The sequence below is a fragment of the Macaca fascicularis genome, chromosome 2, assembly GCF_037993035.2.
Source record: "Macaca fascicularis isolate 582-1 chromosome 2, T2T-MFA8v1.1".
In the NCBI taxonomy this organism is placed as follows: Eukaryota; Metazoa; Chordata; class Mammalia; order Primates; family Cercopithecidae; genus Macaca; species Macaca fascicularis.
In genome coordinates, this window is record NC_088376.1 from 142,925,523 (window position 1) to 142,950,373 (window position 24,851).

Here is a 24,851-nt window from a genome sequence, read left to right on the forward strand (position 1 = left end):
TTATAATAGACTTCCTTTTTCCCCTGACACTTTGTTTTCTTTCATCTCAGAGATCTCTTTTGGGGTTTTCAATACTTTTTTCTTTACTATATTAACTTCCACTGTTTTTAGAGGGGCTATGCAAGTTGTCTCCTCTCAAATGAAAGACCAGTTGAATAGTGCAGCATACGCGGCTATCTATCTTTGCCTTGCTGGTCCAAAGCTACCCTTTGAATGGAGACCAAAACTATAATTTTTTCATGTACTCAGAAAGTCAGTGTCAAATTGATTCAGTGGATGTTTGAGTACTCTTACTTTAAAATGAGTACAAATTTATACCTTTGTGGAAAGGAATAAATCTTCTCATGTAACTTCTGAATACTCATCATAATAAATGAATATTTATAAAGAGTAACCATCTGAATTCTCTTTATGTCGTTGAAGACCTTGCCAGAAATAAAGAAGTAGCATTCTAGGTGAGATTCACTTATCAGTTTGTTTTTGCCGATTTAAAATATGGGTTCTACTCAATAGATATAATGTCTGGAAGGAACTTTGGGGTCCATCTGCCTCAATCCACTTATTTTATACATTGGATGAAACTGGAGCTCAGAGAGGTGAAGTAATTTTGCTTAAAGTCATGCAGCTGCTTGGTAACTGGATAAGAATACCAGTCTTTGAATTGTGGATCCATTGCTCCTTCTTGTGCTCAAACTTAGTTAAAATAGCATCAAGTTAATGCATTGCCCTAAAATGCTTCTGAATTGCTCTCCCTTGGCTAGGTAACTTCTGGAATTTAGCTCTTATCCAGGCATCTCCTCTCACACTTGCCTCAGGGTCCATTAACAACAATGTCTATCTCGGGTCTGGGGTCTCGTGGTTCAAGACAATGTCTATCTCTGATCGGATCATCAGTAGTCTATAAATAAAAGTCTGTTATTCACATTGCCTCTTTCGGCTTCTTGCAGACTCGCCAGCCTGTCTTTGTGCAACTGCTGCAAGGAGTGTTCAGAGTTTACCACTGCAACTGGTTAATGCCAAGCCAAAAAGCCTCCGTGGAGAGCTGTATTCGGGTGCTGTCTGATGTAGGTAAGATACCAAGTCAGTTTGGATATATGTGATGAAAATGAATTGTCTGACAGTGGTAAGGCTGCCATTTATTGAGCACTCATTACAACTCTTCTAAAGTTACACAGACAGGAAGTTTCAGAGTCAGACCTGGAACCAAGGTCTTCTTGATTGCTGGGCTTCTTTTTTTTTTATCTACCAAGCCAGCTTTTCCCAAAGGAAGAGCCAGTGAGTCCTAAGTCAGATAGGCCTCGAAGAACAAGCTTCCGTGGTTGTTAGGCAATTCTTGGCAAGTCACAATACACACAGCTTATTCAAGGCCCTGGGAAGTCCCTCATTCAAGAAACTAATTTGTTTAATCCAGCAAATGTACTTGACCATATGGAAACTTTTTCCTGGAAAGCACCTGTCACATCCTAAGGAACACCCTTTCTCAGAAATGGTGCACTGCTCCCTTCTTCCCCTTGAGGAGAAATGATTCTCCATTTCCTCTGTGACTCCCCTCCTGTACCACCTCTCATAGGCAGCCTTTGAAAGGAAGTTGGGAAAATTTCTTTTTCCTTCATCCTGACTTTATCGGATTCCATGACTTGACCCATTCCCCACCCCCTATTAATGCTGTGCAAAGAGGTAAGCTTCTTGCCTGAAGTTAAGAAGAGAGTCCTCCAGGCAGGTAACAAGAAGAGCAAAACAGGTGTAGTTCTTAGTACTATTTAGTGGCTGTCCAGCAAGTGTCAATTGTGTAGGTAAGATATCAAGTCAGTTTGGATATACCTTAGGAGATATGTATAATCTGTATTAGGACCTGTTGCCTAATTTCAGTAGTCTCTGGCCCAGTTCTTTTACTCTCATATGGTGGGTGTTGATGTCTTTTTATTATTGGTGTGGCAGTATTTTGCAGTCATAAATTAGGTTTTGGAAAATATATACATGACAGGTTCATTGGGTTATATCTTAGAAACAGGGCCCTGCAAGGGAATTCCCAGATAATCCTATACTTTTTCCATACACGATTATCTATCATAAAGAATGTACTTGGTGAACTAATGTGGAAGTAGAAAGCCAGATACCACACATTCTCACTTAAAAGTGGGAGCTAAATATTGGGTCCACATGGATGTAAAGATGGGGGAATACTAGAGGGGGAAAGGGGAAAAGGGCTGAAAAACTACCTGTTGGGTGCTGGGCGCGGTGGCTTACACCTGTAATCCCAGCACTTTGGGAGACTGAGACGGGCGGATCACCTGAGGTTGGGAGTTCAAGACCAGCCTGACCAACATGGAGAAACCCCGTCTCTACTAAAAATACAAAATTAGCCTGGCATGGTGGCGCATGCCTGTAATCCCAGTTACTCAGGAGGCTGAGGCAGGAGAATTGCTTGAACCTGGGAGGCAGAGGTTGTGGTGAGCTGAGATCACACCACCGGTGGCACTCCAGCCTGGGCAACAAGAGCACGGCTCTGTCTCAAAAAAACAAACCTACCTGTTGGGTACTCTGTGTTCTATCTGGGTGATGGGTTCGATCAGCATTAAGCAATACACCTTTGCAACAAACCTGCATGTGTACCCCCTGATTCTAAGATAAAAGTTGGGGAAAAAAAAAAAAAAGATCTGCTTGTTGAGGCCAAAGGAAATGTGAGAGACAGTCCTTGTCAGAGGTTAGTTTTTGTTTAATATTTTAGCAAGTGGCTGACTTGACTAGCAGCTCAGTGCTCATTAGAGAGGGGAAATCTTTCCATTTGTCTTGGCAGTGATAAGAAAAAAGACAAGGAGGGTTGATGTCTATGAAATGGTAAGACATGAAAACAGCACTACCCAGAGTCCCCACTCTGTCTTTTGGGGATTGCTTCCTCATGACTGATACCACACCCAGAGTCCACTGTGTTAGTTGTTTAGCTTATGAGTATCCAAGGCGCAGAGTTTCTAGCTGTGATGAGTGTACCCTGTACATCCTGCTTTTTAATTTTTTATTATTTGTATTTTTCCAAATTTCCCACTTTCTGTATTAGACTGTTAGAAAGTTGTTGGCTGGCTTATAGTTTTTTTTTCCCCTAAATTATGTGTGTGTGTGTGTTTTAAATGGGATTTAAGTAATTGCTTCTCAGATTCCTCTTTCAGGATGTTGGCGTTGTTTTTACAATTAGATACTAGAGTACTTTCTTTGCTTCTAGTGTTTTGAAGCATTGAAGACAGGAAATAGTTCTTTTTTGGACATTTTCCCGTATGGAAAAAAAATGATTATTACTCTTAATTATCTTCCTTTTCAAAATCTTTTATTTTGAAATAATTTTAGGTTTATGGGACTGTAGCAAGGGTAATACAGAGAATTCCCACAGACCCCTCACTCTTTGTCACCCATTGTCAGCATCTTATGTTAGCAGGGCACCTTTGTCAAGGCTAGGAAACTGACTCTGATACGGTGCTATTACCTCAACTCCACACTCGATTCAAATTTCACCACTTTTCCCACTGCTGTCCCTTGTCACACCCTTTTTCTGTTCCAGGATTTGGTCCAGGCACTACCTTGCATTTGGTTGTCATGTTTCCCCAGTCTCTTCGGGTCTGTGACCATTTCTCAGCCTTTCCTTATTTCTTATGACTTTGACAGTCTTGACAAGTACTGGTCAGGAGTCCTATAGAGTATCTCCCATCATGGGTTTGACTGATGTTTGTCTCATGCTTAGACTGGAGTTCTCCTTTTTTAAGAGGAAGAGAGAAGCACCTATCCAGAAAAAGGAGTTTATGCCATTGTGAATGCTACCTTTAGGATTATGTTTGGGATAACCCAGCATTTTTGTAGATTGTTGAACAAACCTGAAAAATAGCAAATGATTCATTGGCCAAACGAGTTCCCTGCCTTGATTATTCTTAAAATACACAAACACCTCAGTGACCCTAAGAAGCCATTCATTGAGGAAACCCATTGAGCTTTAACGCTGACCTGCCCTAGCCTTATGACCTGAGGGTGTTTTAACATTCCTCAGAACTGCTGACCCCCAGAATTCACACTGGGAAACCCTGACCTAAAAGATGGTAAAGTTGACTTGAGCTCCTCAGTCTTTAAGCTCAATACTAGGCAAGCCGGCCCATTCTGGGTGTGAAAAACCTGCCCAATGGTGAATAGGGCATTACGTCCATCTGTAGGGTGTCCCCCATAAAAATTGTAGGCTCACGACTCATCTTTCTCCTGTACAGCCAAGAGCCGGGCTATTGCCATTCCCGTGGACCTGGACAGCCAAGTCAACAACCTCTTTCTCAAGTCCCACAACATTGTGCAGAAAACAGCCATGAACTGGCGGCTCTCGGCCCGCAATGCCGCACGCAGGGACTCTGTTCTGGCAGCTTCCAGAGACTACCGGAATATCATTGAGAGATTGCAGGTAATGCCTGGTGTTGAGAGAAATGATGCTTAGCCTGGCCTCAGGTGACTGCCACACACAGCAGTGTGTTCTTGAGCCAGAGAGCATCTAAACTGGGCCGTAGGAAGATGTCAGCGTGGTGAACCAATAGTCAAATGTTGTGTATGTAGGGCCAGGAGTGGGAAGTCACTTAGAAATAGAAAAGTTCCTGAAAAAGTGATGGTTTTTAAAGGTTACTCCTAGATTTGCAGATTTCTTGGTGAAAAATTGGGACTCTGCTCTTATTAGAAGGAAATATTGAAGTATTACAGAGGATGTTTAGAATAAGAGCATAAATGCTCCATTTTTTCCATCACTCTGGGATTATTTAGCCTCTTGAATCAGCAGGTGAACAAGGGTGGTGATGCCTGAGAGAAGAATTTTACATCAGAATGAGGCAGATGAAAACAAAAGTATTACTTGCAGCTAGATTATAGACCTTTTTTCTTAGTATCTACCAAGACATCTGCTCTTCTTTTATTAAAGGGGAGAGTAGAGAGTATTAGATGTTAAACACTTAACGTTAACATCTTTTTTATACAAGCACCTCAGATGATGCTCTCACAGGTAGTACATAGACCACAGTTTGAGAATCACAGATCCTTTGAATGAGCCCGCAAGCAGTGTTTAAAAGTGTAGTCTCAGGCTAGTGCCTGGGTTAAATTTAAATCCTGGCTCTGCCCCCTAGAAATGGTGTATTCTTGGGCAAGTTACTTGACTTCTCGGTCCTTCAGATTCCTAGTCTGTAAAACAGTGACACCTGCCTCATGGGGTTGGTGTGAGAATTAAAGAGAGTTGATAGTATGTCCCAGTTACCTGTATTTTGTGCAGCAAATCACAACACTTACTTTATTCTCTTTTGCTCTTCTGGAGGTTGACTCAGAAGGGCTCAGTGAGCTATTTCTTGCTTAGAGTTTTTCATGGGGTTGTAGTCAGATGGTGACTGTGGTTGGACTCATCTTGACACCTTGCTCACTCGCATGTTTGGCAGTTGCTGGTTGTCAGGTGGGACATCAGCTGGAGTTGTTGACTGAAACATCTCCATGTAGCTTGGGCTTCCTCACACCATGGCAGCTAGGTCCCAAGATGAGTGTGTATGGAGAGAGACAAGTGAAAACTTTATTGTTGTTATGACCTAGCTTCAGAAGTCACATAGCGTCAGTTTTACTGTACCCTGTTGGTCAAGGTGGTCTCAGAGGTTCACTCAAGTTCAGGGGGAGGGAATCTAGGCCATCATTCAGTGAGAGGGATGTCAGTGTCATATTGTAAGAAGAATGTGCAAGACAGGATATATTGTGGTATAGCCATCTTAGGAAAATACAGTGCACATAAAATACATAGAGCAGTGCCTGGCATGTAGTGAGCACTCAGTTGAGGGCTGCTGTTATTATTATTACTCTTATTACTGTTGTTTACTACTGACTGTAACAGTTACTGAGTCTCTGTATGGTTACACAACCTACTTGAAGACAGATGAATTCATTAAATCATTCATCAGCTCCATGCTAGGCTCTGGGAATACAATGGTCACCAAAACCAGAAATGATGTTATTTGTCTCATAGTATTTCAAGTATTGGAAAGGAAAAAGAGACATTAATTTTAAATATAAAATGGTGAGAGGGACAAGTGGGAAGTGCAGAGAAGTGAGGAGCGCTTGAAAGATTCTGATGAGGAAACTAATTTTGTTTGAGGTTAGGAATGAGGGTCAAGGAAGACCTTGCTGAGGAAAGTAACGTTTGAACCAAGATGAGAAGGAACAGTAGGACCTAAAGAATAAAAGGGAGGGAAACAGCATGTATAAAGACCATTATACAGAAAAGAAGATGAAAATAAAAATATTACTCAATTCCAGCTAGATTATCCCTTTTTTTCTTAGCATCTACCAAGAGATCTGCTCTCCCTTTGTTAAAAGGGAGAGTAGTGAGTATTAGATGGGTGTTAAACACTTAAACATGCATCTTAACTTGACCTATGAAGCCCTGCTCTTATGAGCAAAGGAAGGTTAGTGTGGCTGGAGCCAGGAAGCTGGGGAGGCTGGCGGGACTTCTCGGGTCAAGTTAAGAATTTCAGCCTTTATCATAACACAGCCAGTTCTTAAATAACAAAGAGAACCAGTTCTTGATTCCTGATTGAGTGCTTCCTGATCCCACTATGCTTTTAGAAAGGGGGAGGGATGTTGTAGACTCCTAACTCCAAAGGCACACAGTATTTTCTCACCTGCTCAAATGAAATAAACTATCTGCAATCAAACATGCTGGTTTCTTGTGCTCTTCTTAGATTTATTATGCATATTCTTGGGAAATTAAATGAAACACATAGGTGGGCAATACTGTTCTAAGGACTTGGCCAGTGGCTTAAAGGATTGCGTTATCCAATTATTTACTGTCTGAGTTCTTGTGGTTTATGAGATTGCCTAGTACAGCAAAAGTTGTAATAGAAGAAATTCACTTGCAAACTGACCACTTCTATAATTAATCCCCATCTAGACATCCCTCTCACTTAAAGCTAGCATCTTTCCCCTCCCATTGCTTTGCCATCTTTGTTGGTGTCTCCTTGATTGCTGAATGCTATACATTTGACAATACAATGCAAATCAATTGCAATGTAAAGTTCAAACTGTGCAAAAGATGCAGGATTTTATGAAATACATGAACATGATAAGAACAACTTTAATCCCATGGAAATACTGTAGACAAAGATTTGCCAGAGTCAAGATCAGTTAACTATTGAAGAGAATATTGACTGGGTGCTTCCAAAAGGGATGCTATGGTGGGGAACTGATAAGATCCTCAGAATTTTCCAAAAATGACCCTTTTTTGACTGTGCTGTGAAAGTCAATATGAACTAAGGGATGTTGCAAAGTACTGTCTTACAGTCTTGTTGGGAAAATTGCCCCACTCAAAATTATTTGATTGATTCATGTATCTTTATGCATCTTAAACCTTATTGAGTGATTACATTCATCACCCAAATTGTGTTAAATCTAAGATTAAATTATCTCCATATCGTTAGTTTTAGTTTCTGGATAAAAGATTTGTTAATTCTTTCTCAATCCCAACTGGGTCCCAATTTAAGCAGCTTTTCCCATGCAAATGTCCTTGGTTAACCAGGCCTTCCTGTATTATCCGACGTGCTGTGTTTGGCCCCTGTCTTAGCCAACATACCTCTAGGCAGGTTCCGAGTCACCAAACCATAGAGCAGACTTTAGCATCTTTTGAAGATAATTTCTCATCTGTTTTCTATCATTTGCCTTCAAATGGTGTTTGTTGTGTTGGTTTTGCTGCTCTTTCAACTTCTCTCTGTTTTCCTTTTCTACAGCTATGTGTTTTGCATTTGAAGACCATCATGCTATCAGGGTACATGTATTTAGCATGTTGATACAGCATGTTCATTCATTGGTGTCCTTATGTTTGTATGACTTTTTATTATGTGAATAATTCATGCTCATTGAAAATAGACAACACTGACAAGTATTTCTGTATAGAAGAAAATTAGAATCACCTGTAATCCCACCACCCAGAGAAAACCAGTAGTAATGTTTTAATAATATTTGATGTTTATCCTTTAGCTATTGATGATGTTTATAAAAATAGATTATTGTTTGACCTTTGTTACGCCCATGTCATAGACATCTTTCCATGTTGTTAAATTGATTTTTTGCATCATATTTTAAGCTATATGCAATGGTACGTTGAGTAGCATAAGGCCATCTTGAAAGAAGGGGTGGTGGGAAAGTTGACTTGTTTTTACTTTGTTTTCCGCATCAGGGGCTAATGTTTCAGGTAACCATTGGGCACTATCTAATAATTTGAGATGCCAGACGATACTAAAGTTACTCTAACCTAGCCTACCCGTGCATCAGTGTTTTAGAGAAATCAGTGTCCTCACCCTCCTGTGGTCAGTGTCTGCCTGAGCCATTGACTGAGGCTGTGTTTCCGTTTTAGGACATCGTCTCCGCGCTGGAGGACCGTCTCAGGCCCCTGGTGCAGGCAGAGTTATCTGTGCTCGTGGATGTTCTCCACAGACCCGAGCTGCTTTTCCCAGAGAACACAGATGCCAGAAGGAAATGTGAAAGTGGCGGTTTCATTTGCAAGTAAGCGGCCTCTCTCTCTGGGGTGTTCATTTGCCAGAACCTTGATGACCTCACAAAGCTTTTGTTCCCGAAGAAGGAGACGTTGTCCTGTTTTTTAACTTTGATGAATGCAAGGTCATGTGCTAAAGTCCTGTTCTGACCTCCCCAAAGTAAGTTTGTCTATTAAATCCTGCTTACTGACACTTTTTTGTTTTGTTTTGTTTTGCTTTGTTTTTTGGTGAGAAGTTCTTATTTTAACTGCATGCCCATTCATTCGTTCATTACGGTGCACCCACTGTGTGCTGTGGTACAGACATAAAAAAGCCATGACCCCTCAGCCCTCAGAAATCTCAGACCTATCGTGACCTCACCATCTTTTCCTAACAGTTTTTTAATTTCTTAGTTTATGCCTTATGCGTAATCTGTAAGCAACAAGCAGACCCATGGTTAGAAATCTCCATTAGATTTTTGCCTTAAGGCCAGGCACAGTGGCTCGTGCCTGTAATCCCAGCACTTTAGGAGGCGGAGGCTGGTGGATCACCTGAGGTCAGGAGTTCAAGACCAGCCTGGTCAACATGGTGAAACCCCATCTTGACTAAAAATACAAAAATTAGCCAAGCATGGTGGTGGGCTCCTGTAATCCCAGCTACTCTGTGGCTGAGGCAGGGGAATCACTTGAACCCAGGAGGCAGAGGCTACAATGAGCCAAGATCATGCTGCTGCACTCCAGCCTAGGCAACAGAATAAGAACCTGTCTCAAAAAAAAAAAAAAAAATTTTTTTACCCTGAGATTAGTTGTTTGTTTAGCTTGGGGCTGGACTCTGCCTATGAGTTTCTTACTTTTCTGGACCCCTCTAAGGACAAGCTTGTGCATAAGGGAACTGTGTGTATTGGCCTCAACCATCGTCCTCATGAGTTGTTTCTTTTTTTACAGTGTTGGCATATTTGACCCATTTTACCGGCAATTCTCAGTGGATAAATAGCCACGCTTTATATACGAGCAGGTCTGAGTGGACCTCTGTCTCGGTTCTTCTGTCCATATAATCTCTCCATTGTATGTGGCTGACTCCTGCTCAGTGAGCCTGTTTGCTGTGACTTACCAGCAGGTGTCGCTATTGAGACACAGTCGCTAACTGGCTGTTCTCAGTTCAGGGAATGCCCTGAAGTATGTTTAACCTGAGAGCTCTTAATAAATATTTGTTCATTAACGGACTAGTTAAAATAAATTGCTTGTGAAGTGTTTTTAATTTAAAGTTAGCTTCAAGGACGTAATCCATGGCTTTCCCCCCATTCAGGTTAATAAAGCATACAAAACAGCTGCTAGAAGAAAATGAGGAGAAGCTCTGCATTAAGGTCCTCCAGACCCTGAGGGAAATGATGACCAAAGATAGAGGCTATGGAGAAAAGGTATTGCATTTTGTTTTCATGGTCAAACCAGGTTTTGCTATGAAATTGAAGGGAGGGACCTTTAAAAGCCCACCTTAGCTCGGGCATTACTGACTTAAAAAAAAAAAAAAAAAAAAAAAAGCTGGTTATCCAGCCCTTAAAGGGAGCTAAATCATATGACTCTCTCTTTTAAAAGTCAAAAATACTTAGTCGTCTCTCATAGGCTGCTTGCCACATAATCTAATGTCAGAGAAGTGATAATAACAAGATTTTCCATCTATTTAAATTCCCAGTGAGAAGCAAATGCCTCTTGTGTATCAAAGTATGCGTTTCTGATTTTTAGGTTTCAGCTAAGCATACCTGTAGGTTTACTTGCCTCGTTCAGATGAGATGTTGCACAATCCTTTCAGTGCACCAAGAAACGCCCTCCACTTCTAACTGCAATTAAGGCAGGCATACACGTCACCACTGCTGAGGGAGATTGGGAAATGGACAGTCCCGTGACCTGATTGTTCTTAGTATATTCAGTGAGCAAGGATATACCAGCTCCATTCCTTACACCTCTAATGTTGGGCAGAGCAGGACAGAAACAATCCCATTCCCTTTCCTTTCAGCCCCCAGCAACAAATCATGGGCATGAATTTAAGTCTCACCCATTTTCATTTGAAGGTAATAACGTTCACTAATGGTCAGCCAGCTATGCTTAGCAACAATTTCTGAGTAGGTGAATATGCTGATATCACCGACTTATCAAAATACCCAGTAAGTCATTTTTTCAGCTCTAGGAAGAAGCCTTGATAGTTAAATCAGCCTGCCTTGTCAAAATGGATGGTAACAACCAGATTGTCGCAAGTATAAATGTCTGCAGGAATGTTGCTTTCTAACCTCTCTCTCATTAATATTAGAGCAATGTTACTAGTGAGACTCCTTGGATAAGAAAACAGAAAACAGATTTTGTGGTTTCTTAGTTTATACCATGGGGCATAATCTATAAGCAACAAGCAATTGCGTGACTAGAAATCTCCATTACATTTTTAGAACCTAATTAGAACATAGGTTTCTGTAACTCAGTAGGAATTTTGCAGAGAAAACCTGCCAGACAAGAGTTTATAAATATAAATGATAGAAGTGAAGACCCCTGGTAAGGTGAGAAGTGCTGGGATGGCCTGTTCATACCTGTATAGGCACCTAGTAGGTCTTGCTCTTAAAAACAAGAAAAGAAAAAAAAGGCGGGGGGTCGGGGGAAGGCTGATGGCAGAGAATACACTTACCGGACAGATAAATAATAACTGTTTATTTCACAAGATCATCATTTCTCTTAAAGTTAGTTTTCAGAAACATAAAATATGAATCTAGTTACAGAAACTTGCTCTCCATAAAAAAGGTTAAATCCACCAAAGCTGAGTGAGTATTTTTGCATCCATGGGCCTAAAACCTGATTTTTCAAATCTGGAGACCACAAATTTCTCTTATTTGGAATATCTATTTCTTTCTATAACCGAGGTATTTAAAGTAAACTTTGGTGCCTCTATTCTAGTGACTGTTACAAGTTGTGATTATACATGCAGTTCCCTGCAGTTGTCTTTTTATAACCTGGAAAGTAGAAGCATTGTCCTGGAGTTTCCTGAGTCTCGATTGCATGGCGGACAAGTATGTCCGGGTCTTTGAGGCCATATGGAAAGTGTGCTGCCCTGCTCCCTGCCCCTACCCATTAGTGCCAACGGGGAGAGCATCCCAGGCCCCAGGGGATGCCACATGAGAAATATCGTAATGCACGTTATAAAGCTCATGGAGAAAGAAAGGGCATAGGGTTGAGAGGACGCTCAAAGGAGATCACTTGGAAAGAGTAAATTATATCACAGTTTCATAGAGATTCCTGGGGTCTAGTTAAATCCTTTTCAGCTGCTGAAGAAATTAGTCACACCTAAGCAGAGAGGCTTGGAGAGAGATGGCATTTCTTTCCAGTCTGGTTAGGGCTGTCATTCCCCTCCATGAACATGAGCAAACTATAGGCCAGCATGGAAAATGCCATGAAACCAAGGAAGATGCTCTAGAAACCCACGTTAGCCACTCTAAACCTGCAAGACTTGCAGTGCTGCTGGCCCAATGCTTGACTACCGGGAAATGCTACTTAAACATTCCTATTAATTGAACTTCAAAAGAGAGAGAAGGAGAACAAGGGACACTAAAGTATTTCTGTCTTCTGACCTGGTAGCTGGTATTCACTTTGTCTGTCTCACTAAGGCTTTTTGAAGATGCTTTTTGATGGTTTACTGGCTGCCCCGTTTGACTAAAGAAGCATGACGCACAGGGCAGGCCAACTTTTTCAAGGGCAGAAATAACCCGGAGCCAAAGAACTAACCTTTCTCAAGCAAACCAGTTCGCTTGAGTCAGTATAATAAATGAGGTGTTCTTTGGCCTGAGTGCTGAGGACGACACCACGGTGAGTGTAGAGGCCGTATCCCTCCTCCCATCCCCGTTTGCTGATGAGTGGCCTCTTATGGAGCTTGTCCCATGACTGACACCTCCTTGGTGATGTCCAGAATTGTTCTGCTTCTCTGCCCCCTCCTGAGCCTTCACAGCCAGAGAATCGGATCTGGAGGGGCCCTGGCATGGCCTCTTCCAACTCTCCCTGTGCATACGAGGAGGCTGGGGCTCAGAGCTGAGAGACTGCCTGAGGTCACGTGTGAAGTCTATATGAGAGCAAGACTAGAGTCTGGGTTTCCCGAATCCCTGTGCAGTGTCCTCTCCAGCCTCCCCTGAGGTGGTGTGCACCATGTGTGGGCCGGGTTTTCTTGCCTTTTTTCTAAGCAATAATCCTTAAAGATGATGAGACGTAGGTACCTTTTCCCATCTTTACTATTTCATTCAACTTGAGTACTTAGTCAAGGTCACAGATGACAAAGACAGTTGACATCATTCTTTATTATCCTGTTCAAAAACATTGGCGTGCCTGTATGGATCTCCCTGCCTTGGGGAAAAAAGCCATGAAGAACTGTCACCCATATTACCAAATAGACTAAAACATGATAGAATCACTGTAAGACTGACCTACACTTTTTAAAAGTCATGGATATTCACTCGTTTCCTAGATTATATCATAAGTAACAATGATAACATGGATCGACCCCTTGTCATGTGCTAGCCACTATACTAAACACATCTACCTTATCTCAGTTCAGCCTCAGAGATAGATACCACTATTGTCATTAACTATTTTATACGCAAGGAAGAGAAAACGTAGGCTCAGAGAGCTCCAGAATTTGCCCGGGGTTACATAGTTAATAACAAGGAAACCTGGCGTTCAAACCCAAACAGTCTGATCCTAGAGTCCTAGCTCTTCACCATTGCATTATCAGTGAACAGATGGACACCATTTGAGTGTTTTGAGGTCTACCTACAGTTTGAACCTCTAAGTTTCCATTATGTTACACGATTAGGTAAACAATAGTGGGCATTAGCCCTGAGAGCATTAAATGTGTCAAAACTTAAACATCTAGTCTTCAGCTCTTGCTGATTTTTCACACTGTTGAAAACACTCTCCAGTAGATGACAAGTGAGTTTACAAAGTGTGATTGTCCCAAGATCTTCCAAAATCTGTAGTTTTGATCAGTTCCCACACAAAGGAATCAGGCTAGTGAGTAGCAAGTGGTTGGTTCACTTGTCTGGGTCCAGTGCCCCCAAGAAGTACCTGTTCAAGAACTTTCATGGCCGGGCACAGTGCCTCATGCCTGTAATCCCAGCACTTTGGGAGGCCGAGGCGGGTGGATCACCTGAGGAGTTTGAGACCAGCCTGGCCAACATGGAGAAACCCCATCTCTACTAAAAATACAAAAATTAGTCTGACGTGGTGCCACACTCCTATAATCCCAGCTTCTTGGGAGGCTGAGGCAGGAGAATCACTTGAACCCAGGAGGTGGAGGTTGTAGTGAGCCAAGACTGCGCCATTGTGCTCCAGCCTGGGTGACAGAGCAAGACTCCATCTCAAAACAACAACAACAACAACAAATTATCACGTATGATGAAAGGTAGGGGCTGACTGAAGAAGATGGCCAGAGATTTTAATCATGACCACTTAGGAATAAAAAAAATCATCTTTAATTCTTATGTCCCTACAATTCAGAGGACCACCAATGCATATACTTCTCAGAGAGTGTTAAATATAAAATAAATATTAAAACTATCACCAAGATAATGATGCAATATATTTTTGCATGATGCTTATAGTGTCTTTCTATCCTGGGTATTCAAAGTTAATAAACTTTAAAATTATATCAGGACTTTACAAATACTCTGTGTGCAATGCCTACTAATCTCTGCTTTTAATCTACAATTTAAACCATGTCTGTGTTGAAAAGAAAATAATCTCCTACAGCTAAATATCTCTAAAATTTAATCTGAATCACTCTCTAACTCAGAAAATCTTCAAGCCCCTAGACCTGGCTTGAGAAGGAAACATAGTTATTTTATGTATTATTAATAACTGATTTTGTTTACTGTAGGTTTTCATTATTAAACTGCTGTTGACTTAAGTTATTACTCAAAGAGCTTTGGAAAGAAATTCGGAGGCCAGGAATTAATGTAAAAGGATATCTCAGAATGTATTTAAAATCTGTTTCCCTTCTGAATAGTAGGAGATGTTTTAGTACTAGAAAGTATATGACCTCAGGTAATGCCTGGGCTTTCATTTCCTACATTGTCAGTCTCCTATTAATTACCAAAGCGTCTTTGCTGCAGGTGAGTAAAGTATTAACATTTCCAGCTACTAGTGTTTTTGACAGCAACTTAAATTTGCAAAATATACTCAATGTTAACAAAGCCTAATAAAAAATCAGTTGAGTATCATCCATCTATCCTTAAACAAGCATAACTGTGATACTTCTCTTGTGCTTTTGTTTTTCTTGGACACGATGCTGTTAAATCCCATGTCACTATTACCACTTGAGTTGGCACTAATCATCCTAGAGGGAATGTAGTTTCCTTTAATCATCCACAGGACCAGGCTGGGGATATGCTGGTCTTATTAGCTGCTGAAGTTACAGCTGGTACTGTTTGAGCTTCTGTCCCCCCACTGAGTCATAAAATGAGGCTAAGGAAAGAATTTTCTTTTAAACTGGGCTAATTCTACTCTAGTCTTTCACTCTACTCTTTCCCACCCTCTGTGGAAAAAACATTGGGGAATTTGCCCTTGCTCCCAGCTCGGTTCAAGTTTTCATGTCCACAAGCAAGCGCAGGGCTGTCTGCACACGTGGTTAAGTGACCTGTGAGGTCTGATGCCTGACATGTGAATAAAGTATGGCAGCATCGTGTCCGTTTTGGTCCCGAGCAGATGTCACTGTGAGCTCTGGCCATGTCCTCAGTGCCCAAGCCTCTTAGGATGGTTACCCGTCTGGCAAGGCTTTAAGGAGAAAGCAGCAATAAGAGTAAAGTCTGTAAACTTGGCTGGCTTGTATTTCCTTTCCTAACATTTTCTTCTTTCTCTCTCCCCTTTTTTCTTTTCCAGCTAATTTCCATTGATGAATTGGATAATGCTGAGGTCCTAATTTTGTTGTTTTTTGTTTTTCATGTCTCATGGTGGTGTTTCTGTGACACCCTCCCAGTTAGCCCTGTGATCCTTCCTCTAGTCTCATAGCGTCAGAGTATCTGGCTTTGTGTGGTGTGCCCTCTGGGAGTGAGTGGAGTCTGTTGTGTCTGTGTTAGCATTTCCCATGAGTTTGTTTGCCATTAGTCCTTGGAGATCTCATCTAAGTCTAGATAAAGACTTTCTAAACTGTGATAAGATTTTAATTGTTCGCTGTCTAAAATCTCAACTGAATTGGTGGTTGACGCTGGCCATTAACCTATCTCTGAAAGTCAGTTTTGAAATTGACCTAAAGAACTTTTCTCTATCTGTAAGTAAAGCATCTGATGCCAAAAGATACAACAGCATTGGTATAATCTGAAAGTAGTGAAAAAGGAAAACTCATTACTCTCTTGGTCTATGTATTGAACAGTATTGAGTGTGAGAGTTCATATACAACTTTTTTTAAGTGCAATGTGAATTCCTACGTGCTAGTTGAGACTTTCCATCCGCAGGCTCACCGGCGAGGTTAGAAATGTACTGTATCCATGGCTTCTCTTCTAGGAAAACTATGTATAGATCCAGAAATTGAATATCATCCAGTGGCTTCTGCACTTATGTATCAAGCTAGTTTCCCTTACCCAGAATTACCCTGGAGACTGATTAGTGGTCATTTTGTTTGGGATTTGGGGGCCTCTTGAATGTTTTCTGTTTTGTCCATTTTTTCAATATTCTTTGCTATATTTTTAGGTTGTGATACATGCTAGGTAAATGCTACCGGAAAAATTTAATTTGAGGAATTCATGTACATAATTGAGAGGGTTTAATTGGTTGGCAAATCAAACAAACTGGACTAAAACTTAATTTGTCTTTTAAAAGTCACTTCTCTGACCTACTTCAGATCTCTGTTTCTTCTTTTGCCAGAGCAACAAATGCCTTTAGATGAGATGGAGCTACCAAATAGAACATGCTGTCTACTGTAGTATCTACTGTAATTAATACACTGTAATTTCAGGAATACTAAGAAATGGTTCAGATATCCCTAAGGAGAGTTTGAATTACAGGTTTGAAACAGAAAGCAGCATGAGTAGTTATATTGAATTTGCAGAGTTACTTCAGGAACGGGGCTCAGAGAGGCTCAGTGGCTGGTCCTAGCTCACACAGCTAGACAGTGACTAAATCAGGACAAACACATGACTGGCTTTCCCGATGTGCTTACTGTTCTGCCACAGTAAATTCCATAAACACAGACTTTTCCTTAATTAGACAGGAGCAGTTGAGAGGGCCATGCCTTCTGGGAAGACTGGAAGGTGAGAAAAACAAAAGGGAATGCACCAACTTAATTAACTGCTATAACTGCAGGGAATTTTGCCATTTCCTGTTTAGCATTCCTTCTTCCGGGTTATTTGTATGCCAGAAAAATCTCTTCTATGCTGAATTTGGTGTTGGCACCCTTTAAGACTCTTGTTTCTACATAGTGTTGTAAAGGCCTCACTGATGTAAATTTTCCCCCTGAAATATTGAGGTAGAGTTTCTATTTGCTTAAGTACAAATTAAGTCGGGAAAGGAAAACCTTCCCCAATCAGAGTCTGTGGTGTTATTAATACACTGTTTTGCACCATAGTAATCAGTTGATGTGTTTGCTTGCTCAAGATAGAACTTGGGTCTCCTGGCTGGGAGTTTATTGCTCGCTTATGGAAAGATTCCACAGTTGGAGCAGGTGTGTTTATAATTATACTCTAGGAAATAGAATACTGTCTGTTTATAAAAGAGGAATGTTCTGGCAGCCACTCAGATTCTTTGAAAATTCCCTGAAGAAGCAACTGTGGATCCCCCTCTGCGTTGTTCCCCTGGCAACCGTCAGTGCCGGGACACTGATGCCCTGTCCCCAGCCCCTCAGGCTGGTGGATCTGGCCCTCTCAGCAGAGATGCCTCCTTGGCCTTTGTCGTTGATGCTGTTCTGGAAGCTACCGCAGCTCCCGTGGTTTCTCCCCCACCAAGCCGTTTGCCGGTGTGTACTCCTGGAAACCTGCAGCCCACAGCTGGAGGTCTGCAGAAGCTTAATGAGAGTTCATGCTGGCCCAGGATGAGGGCAGGGCCTCACATCTGAACTGCACACCCATGCTCCAAAGTCTAAATGTGGTGGGGAATAGCCCCAAGGCTGTGTAGGGCCTGCCCAGCGGCCCATTGAGGAAGGGCCACCACGCTTTGATCATAAAGGCCACTTGATGTGCAATTAATGACTTGAAAAAAAGCACAATGCCTACTGAGGCCCTGTCCGTGCTCTGAGAAAACAGGGTGAAATGAGGACAGAGGTGTAGATTTCCTGCAAGAAAAGTGCATGGTATGGGGTCTTCCCCGCTGCCTTCTAGAATAAAATTTTGTTTGAAACCAGGAAAAGGAAGGGTTGTTTGCTTTTTGGCAAACAAAGAAGCAGAGTCTCCATCCTTACCGCCTGATTTTTCTTAATCCCTTGGGGCTGGGGTCGGGGGACAGATGGGGTGGAGGAGAGAGGGAAACTCCTTGTGTTGGTGTACCTTCCGCTCAGAGCTGGACGAATTGTTATGCATGTGTACACCAGTGTGGCCACCACCTAAATCAAGATACAGAATGTTTCCATCACCCCAGAAAGTTCTCTCCTCTAGCCATTCTTGGCTTGAAACAGTTACCAGCTGGTGCTAAAGACATTGGTTTATATGACTAATATTTGAGTGCCTGTTACGTCCAGGGGATTTGGATTCAGTGGTGCCCCAAATGGGCACAGTGTCTGCCATTCTGGAGATTACAGTTTTGTGGGGGCAAACGGATAATAATATAGGTTCGTGCAAGATGACAGCTCTCAACCATGAGACACATTAGAAAGGAGAAGCTCATGGAATCCGGGGACTTCTACCTAAGCAGGGAGGCCAGGTAGCAGCTTAGGAGATCAGGTGATGACAGGTGAGTGGCCCCAACAGGTAATCATGTGAATTACTTTCCTAAGCTTTAAAGCGCTGCGCTAATCAAACAGAGAGTTCTGGCGAAGTACTCCCGAGGTGGTGAGCAGAACAGTAATCCGCCTAGTTTTCATAGACGTGTCTGTAGAAAGGATTGGTGTGTTTAGAAAGCGTGTACTGTAGTTCAATGGATGTGTCTGTTTCTACATTTTTGAGATGTGATTCCCATTGAATCACTGCCTCCTTGGAACTGTGGAATCTCTGGAGCCATTGGTGCTAGCTAGCAACTTTGCCCTCCTGCATTGCAACAAAAAAGCTAAATTCACATTCCAGCTACTCAGGGCAGCTGCAGCCTGCATATGTTAACTCCTCAACTTCTACCTTGAGCTGCTTCTGCAGGCAAAAGATGCCATTGTAAAATTCAGAGAGGGGGGAAAGGGAGAAACACAGAATGATTAAATTTCACCTTCAGGGGGCGTTCTCATGACGCCCAACCCAGGGTGGAGGTGTCCTACTTTTTTACATTGCTGTGAACTGCTGGGTTGGGTACCTGCCAGTGTTCAGGCAGCAGTTACATAAGAGCTGCTTTTTTTCCTGGAATTTAGGCTCACTGCTGATGTGTGACCTTCAGCAGTAATTGCCAATAAATGCAGTAGGGCTGTTTACTGTTAGACACTGGCAACCACAGAGCAAACTCAACTCAGAACATACAGAAGCTATTGCAGAATCAGTGGAGATATATATATATATATGTATATCACTGAGATTATTCCATAATGACTGAAGTTGTATAATTTGGTCATGTCAGAATGTGTTTTTAAAAAATGAACTTTGCTATTGACTTCCGATGAGCTCGTTCTATAAAATGTAGGTGAAACCACATTGTTGGAGCTAAATAATTTTTGCTTAGTTCTGTTTCTAAAAACAAATACAGTTAGTAAAGATAGTTGTCTCAGCAGATAGGAAGACTTAAAGTTGCTCTACTGAAATGCTAGATAACTTCTATTTTAGCTCAATTTTCTTTAAAGCTTTCTGTTTTCTTGGTGTGGGTTTTCAGAGGCTCATGCAGGACCGGACCCAGCAAACATATTTGCAAGCCTGTTCGCTATTTGTTTGTTGGTCTCCTCTGAGGTTGTGAGTGAGTGGAAAGGAACTCTGAAGACTGATTCAAGGAGCTGGAGATACAAATTGTCTTTGATTTGCTGATAACTAGATCTGTGATACAGTTACATTTTTTGAATTGCATTCAGTTTCTATCAGGGTAGTCATAGAAAGAGACATCCCATTTCAAAGGAAAATTCTAGAAACCCCAGGGTAGGAGGGGGATTCCTGCTGAGGGCAGTAGAAAACAAAGGGTGTTTGCAGGCCGCGATCTGTGCTGGTCTGTGATAGGCACACATGAAGCGGATGGATGGATGTGGGTGCTTGCAATTGTGCAAACACCAGAAATAGTCACCTTAGGAAGTCTGTGTGCTCCTTTTCATTTAAGAATGATAAAGTATAATTTTCTTCATTTATAGTAGAAACTCGTTCCTTGATAAAATGCTAGGTACATTATGTGTTGCAAGTGAGTAGATCCGTGTCGTATATGCATATATTCAGTTACTACCCAAGGTACCATAATGAGGGCCTGATTCACGGCCTCATGCGGGAAGGACACTTAAGATTCAGAGACTTGAGACGCAGTTTGAATTTCTATTTCAAAGCCAGTCATTGGGAGTTATTTTTCTATTGTTAGGTTTTGCTCACCTTGCCTAAAAACACTGGGAAGACTTAAGATTGCAGAGTAAATATGAAGAGGCAGTAGGGGGCACTAGTTGGTTTCTAAGCTCAAAACCAGACCACATCAGATCGCTATGAATCACCTGTTGACTGGCTTTGACTGGAGGTGCCAGCACCTGAATGTAGTGACTGGTCCTGGGACTAAGCAGGAATACAGAACATGGGAATTTCAGACAGCCCATGCCCTCAAAACATTCCTCGTGAATACATGTTCAATGAGGGCTTCACCTTTCATGTAAAAAAAAAAAAAAAAAATAGTGACAATAAAAATATAATTCCATTTATTCACTTATTAAACATTATCTTTTGCTTGGGGTATTATACATTGTATTTATAAAGATCTTATTTGAACATACATATCCTATTAATGTGCTTATATTTATTGAAATTACAGCTTATTGCTGTAAAATAACCTTATCCTCAAGGAAACATAGCCAACATTCTTATAGGAGGAAGTGCTAGTATAGGCTATTGGTGGTTTTACCAACTTAGATACCACGTGTGGCCTGGCCCCTTCCATGCCTGGAAACATTTTATGTCCCAGCGGGTTGGATTATTCAGGGAACTTGCCGGCTAGATATTGTGAAATGAAGTTTACTGAAAATAAACCAAGGATTAATTAGTATTTTAGCTAGAAGGAATCCTAAAGAATATTTGCAGCCATGCGCGGTGACTCACACCTGTAATCCCAGCACTTTGGGAGCCTGAGGTGGGCGGATCACTTGAGGTCAGGAGTTCCAGATCAGCCTGGCCAACACGGTGAAACTGCGTCTCTACTAAAAATACAAAATTAGCTGGGTGTGGTGGCGCATGCCTGTAATCCCCGCTACTCAGGAGGCTGAGGCAGGAGAATTGCTTGAACCCTGGAGGTGGAGGTTGCAGTGCGCCAAGATCATGCCACAGCACTTCAGCCTGGGCGACAGAGCAAGACTCCGTCTCAGAAACAAACACACAGAAAAAGAATATTTGCTTTGTCCTCCTTGAATAGGTCAGGAGCTGAATGCCCAGAGACGTTCAGTGACTGGCTCAGGGCCACACAGAGCGCCAGAGCTAAACCCTGGATGAGCCATAGTCACAAGATGCTCATGCAGCGCTCTGGGGTTTTCCAACCTATTCCATAAAGAGATCACATTTAAAAGTGTTTTTCTGGTTAGACGTAATTCTTGAAGCTGCACAGTATCCTCTGTTTCTCAAACGGCTTCATAAAATTTTCAAGGGAAAAAAGACAGTTATTAATTTACATTTAATTTTTGTTTTAAGAATTAATTAAACTAATTTTAGAACAAGCATGACAGCAGTTTAACAGAGGAAATAGAGTGTCAGTACGTACAATCATAAAACATAATCCCTGCCGAGTGATTAAGAAATAGATATATACTACCTATTTCTATTCTGAAAGAATTCGAGATGCTTCTCTGGACAAAGAGAGCACAGGCAAGAGAGTTCAAACAAACGACACATGAGTTCCATCTTTATTTTCTTTAGCTTTTGTTTTGATTGGCAAAGGGGTAAGAGGGTAGCTGTGTGCATTCCTATGGTGAATCCATGCCTATAATCCTTTTGTTCGGATCATATTGGATCAGTATAAAGGATGCTGTAGTGGGAGGGTTGTCCATGCAAATAGTAGAATATAATACTTCTGTCTATATCTCTGTCTGCTCTAAAATGCATGGGAAATTGCTTTAATTCTGCTTTTTCTCGTATGTTCGTTTTGCACTAAGGGAAGATAGCAAAAATGTTTACACAGTTTTAATTCTTTAGCGTACAGAATGTAAGGGTAGAGTTAAAAATGCATTCTTGGATTGTGATCTTTCTATCATTTTGAAAATACCTTTACCTGTGCTCTGCTTTTACTTTTCTCCCCCACTCAAGTCCTTCCTACCACCAGCACTGTCCCTCCCCACCCCGAACAGGAGACTGCATGCTTCAGAGGCAAGTTTTCTCCCTATGATTAGTGGAGTTGGGCTCACGCATGAAAGGTCATCTGTCCGGAATTGAGTGAGCAACCCTTGTTGTCTTTGCCGAAGTAGTTTAATCCCCTGGATCTTTCTTTCGTTTTCTCTATTGGGAAATAGAAGACAGAAATCATTAGATTACATAATATAGCAGCCCTATATTAAGAGGCTTTCTTCTCTCTTGGTGACCAAACTACCAAAGGGGTAGCGTGGAGCTGAATGAAGACACCACCAGATTTCACAGTGTCACTGCTCTCATGCTTTCAACACCAGCCCTGGCCCGCCACCCGACAGCCACCTTCTGGCCCTGAGATGAATGTGCTGGAGCTCTGTTAGAGGCCAAGGTCACACAGTTGCAGCATGAGCCTTGGGTTTGTCCCGTGGCCTCAGACTACACCTCACACCAGTCACACCGCTGGTGTGTGACTTTGGTCCCGAGATGTCCAGGTGGGGTCTGGCAGTTCCATCTGACATCTCTTGTCTGCTCCAGGCACATGTCCTTTTGGAGGGCAGATTCACGGCACTGTCTGCAGACGGAGTGGTAGACTTTTCTCCAGGCGTATCTTTGTGTAGCCCCTCTTTGCCCTCTCATCCCTTCCCCCTCACCTGCATGTCCTTTCGAGGCATCCTTTTGTTGCTCATCCATGGGTTGGAAATTGTGAAATCAAGGGGGAGGGTGGTATCTGTGTGGCATGGCTGGGATGGGGCCAGGAAACCCAGACCATGAAGCCCCCAAGGGAAATGCATGGGGTGGGAAACTCATCTCCATAGTCACTGTGAGTGCAGGAGACGTTGTTTCTCCCAGAGACACTGGAGCAGGGAGGCTGCACCCCCGAAGCCCAAGCTGGAGCCTAGGTCTTCTTTCCTGCTGTAGGACAGGATGTGGAGAACGGAGAGACATGGGAGAAAGCCTAAACCCACAGGAGACATGTGGCATGTGGAACTTTCCCTAGCCTTGGGCCCCTGCTTTCATCACTACCCCTGCTCCCCTGAGAGCCTCCATGGACACGCATACTATTGCTTTCCCTGTCTCTGTGGACCGAGACACGGATGTGCTGTGGTTCTTCCTTTTACTTGCTTTGTTTTAAAGCATCATTCCTTCTTGGTTAGTGGTAGACGTTTTTGTTTCGTTCTTATTTTTGATGTGTTCCCCCATTGCAGGTCAATTGTCTCCTCCAGCACAACCACATTCAGTTTGATTTGAAGGTATCTGGTCACCTTGATTGCTGAAGCCCACTTCAGCCGGTGATCCAGCAGGGTTGCCTCATCTCTGATCCTTCCTTCCATGTTTTGTCCTTGCGTGTTGGTCTCTGGACTTCTCTGTGGCCCACAAGATGCAAGTGCCATGACTAACGTACTTCGTTTTACTCCCAACTAGCTTCCTCCCGCTCCGGATTCTGAGAACGCCACCGAGGTGTGTTGCCTGCCTATATTTGTAGTGCCAGTGCCAGCAAATATGGGTGCCTCTCGGTTGTCCTGGTTGGGTGTCTGAATTGTTGTGACAAAGAGTCTGTCCCAGTGGTAGATGTAGGAGGGAGGTCTCTAGGCTGGCTGCAAACAGATCATTGCTGTCGTGGATGTGGCTCTCAGTGTAGAAAGAAAGTCCTGAGGAGCTGGATCCAAACTGAGCATCCTCCAGGTGCCAGGACGTGGTTCTTTGAAAGTTCTCACTCAGAACCATCTTAATCATGAGACGTTTAGTTGAGACATGTGAGGATGTTTGTATAACAATTTCTGCTGTTATACAAAATTGACTTTGGGTCCTGTGCAGAGATGATGCAGTTTTGAAGTTATTCTAAATTAATAATAAAGAATATTTATAATTGTAGAAAAAGCTGCTAATAAACTTGTAATTTTAGAATGCACTTTTTAAAATCTTTTTATTTTTTGAGACAAAGTCCTGCTGTCGCCCAGGCTGGAGTGCAGTGGCACAACCTTGGCTCACTGCAACCTCTGCCTCCTGGGTTCAAGCGAATCTCCTGCCTCAGCCTCCTGAGTAGCTGGGATTACAGGCATGTGCAACAACGCTCGGCTAATTTTCATATTCTTAGTAGAGATGGGGTTTCCCCATGTTGGCCAGCCTGGTCTCAAAACTCCTGACCTCAGGTGATCCGCCCGCCTCAGCCTCTGAAAGTGCTGGAATTACAGGCATGAGCCTCTGCGCCCAGCCTACAATGCAGTTAAAAAAAAAAAATCCTTCTTGCTACTAACTAAACTCACTAAATGAGGGACTAACATTTCCTAAGGTGTGTAAGATCATAGAGAAGCTTTTTGGGGAGACATATTTCCAAGTATCAAAATTTAATTTCAGAAACTGTTCCAAAATCACCGTAGTTCAAGCTAGAATGAAGTGTACTTCATTTGAAAGAAGCCTTAAAAATGAAACATGAACAAATGATTGAATAGCGAAGTTGTATGTCTGTGTTTTCTAATGATCAGTGTTTAATATCCTAATCGGAGCTCCTCATTCTGTTAACAGTTTTGTTACAAGACTTGTGTACTCGTGGGGCGGGGAGAGCCGTGGTCCCATGTCTGTGTCTGCTCAGAGGCGTGTGTCTTGATGTCCTTATGCATGTGCTGTGCAATGATGCATGTATGAATCATAAGAACCTGCCCGATTGAACCTTGAATTACAACCCTTTTTGGGTTAATGTCACAGCATATAATATAGAACTTCTTCTTCATGGTCTTTGCAATAAATTATGTTGGCCAAAA

At 42.2% G+C, this 24,851-nt stretch overlaps 1 protein-coding gene across 2 annotated transcripts in view; it reads left to right on the forward strand.

The window, feature by feature from the left end:
- ITPR1 (inositol 1,4,5-trisphosphate receptor type 1) overlaps positions 1–24,851 on the forward strand; it is a 355,769-nt gene that overhangs the window by 205,900 nt on the left and 125,018 nt on the right. The window contains exons 36-41 of one of the 2 annotated variants that reach the window (XM_065538902.2): positions 948–1,068; positions 4,242–4,426; positions 8,390–8,538; positions 9,813–9,924; positions 15,407–15,439; positions 23,515–23,550. In XM_065538902.2, the coding sequence (XP_065394974.1) occupies positions 948–1,068; positions 4,242–4,426; positions 8,390–8,538; positions 9,813–9,924; positions 15,407–15,439; positions 23,515–23,550 (636 nt within the window). The remainder of the gene's footprint in view (positions 1–947; positions 1,069–4,241; positions 4,427–8,389; positions 8,539–9,812; positions 9,925–15,406; positions 15,440–23,514; positions 23,551–24,851) is intronic. The other variant, XM_074032759.1, reaches the window with a different exon arrangement.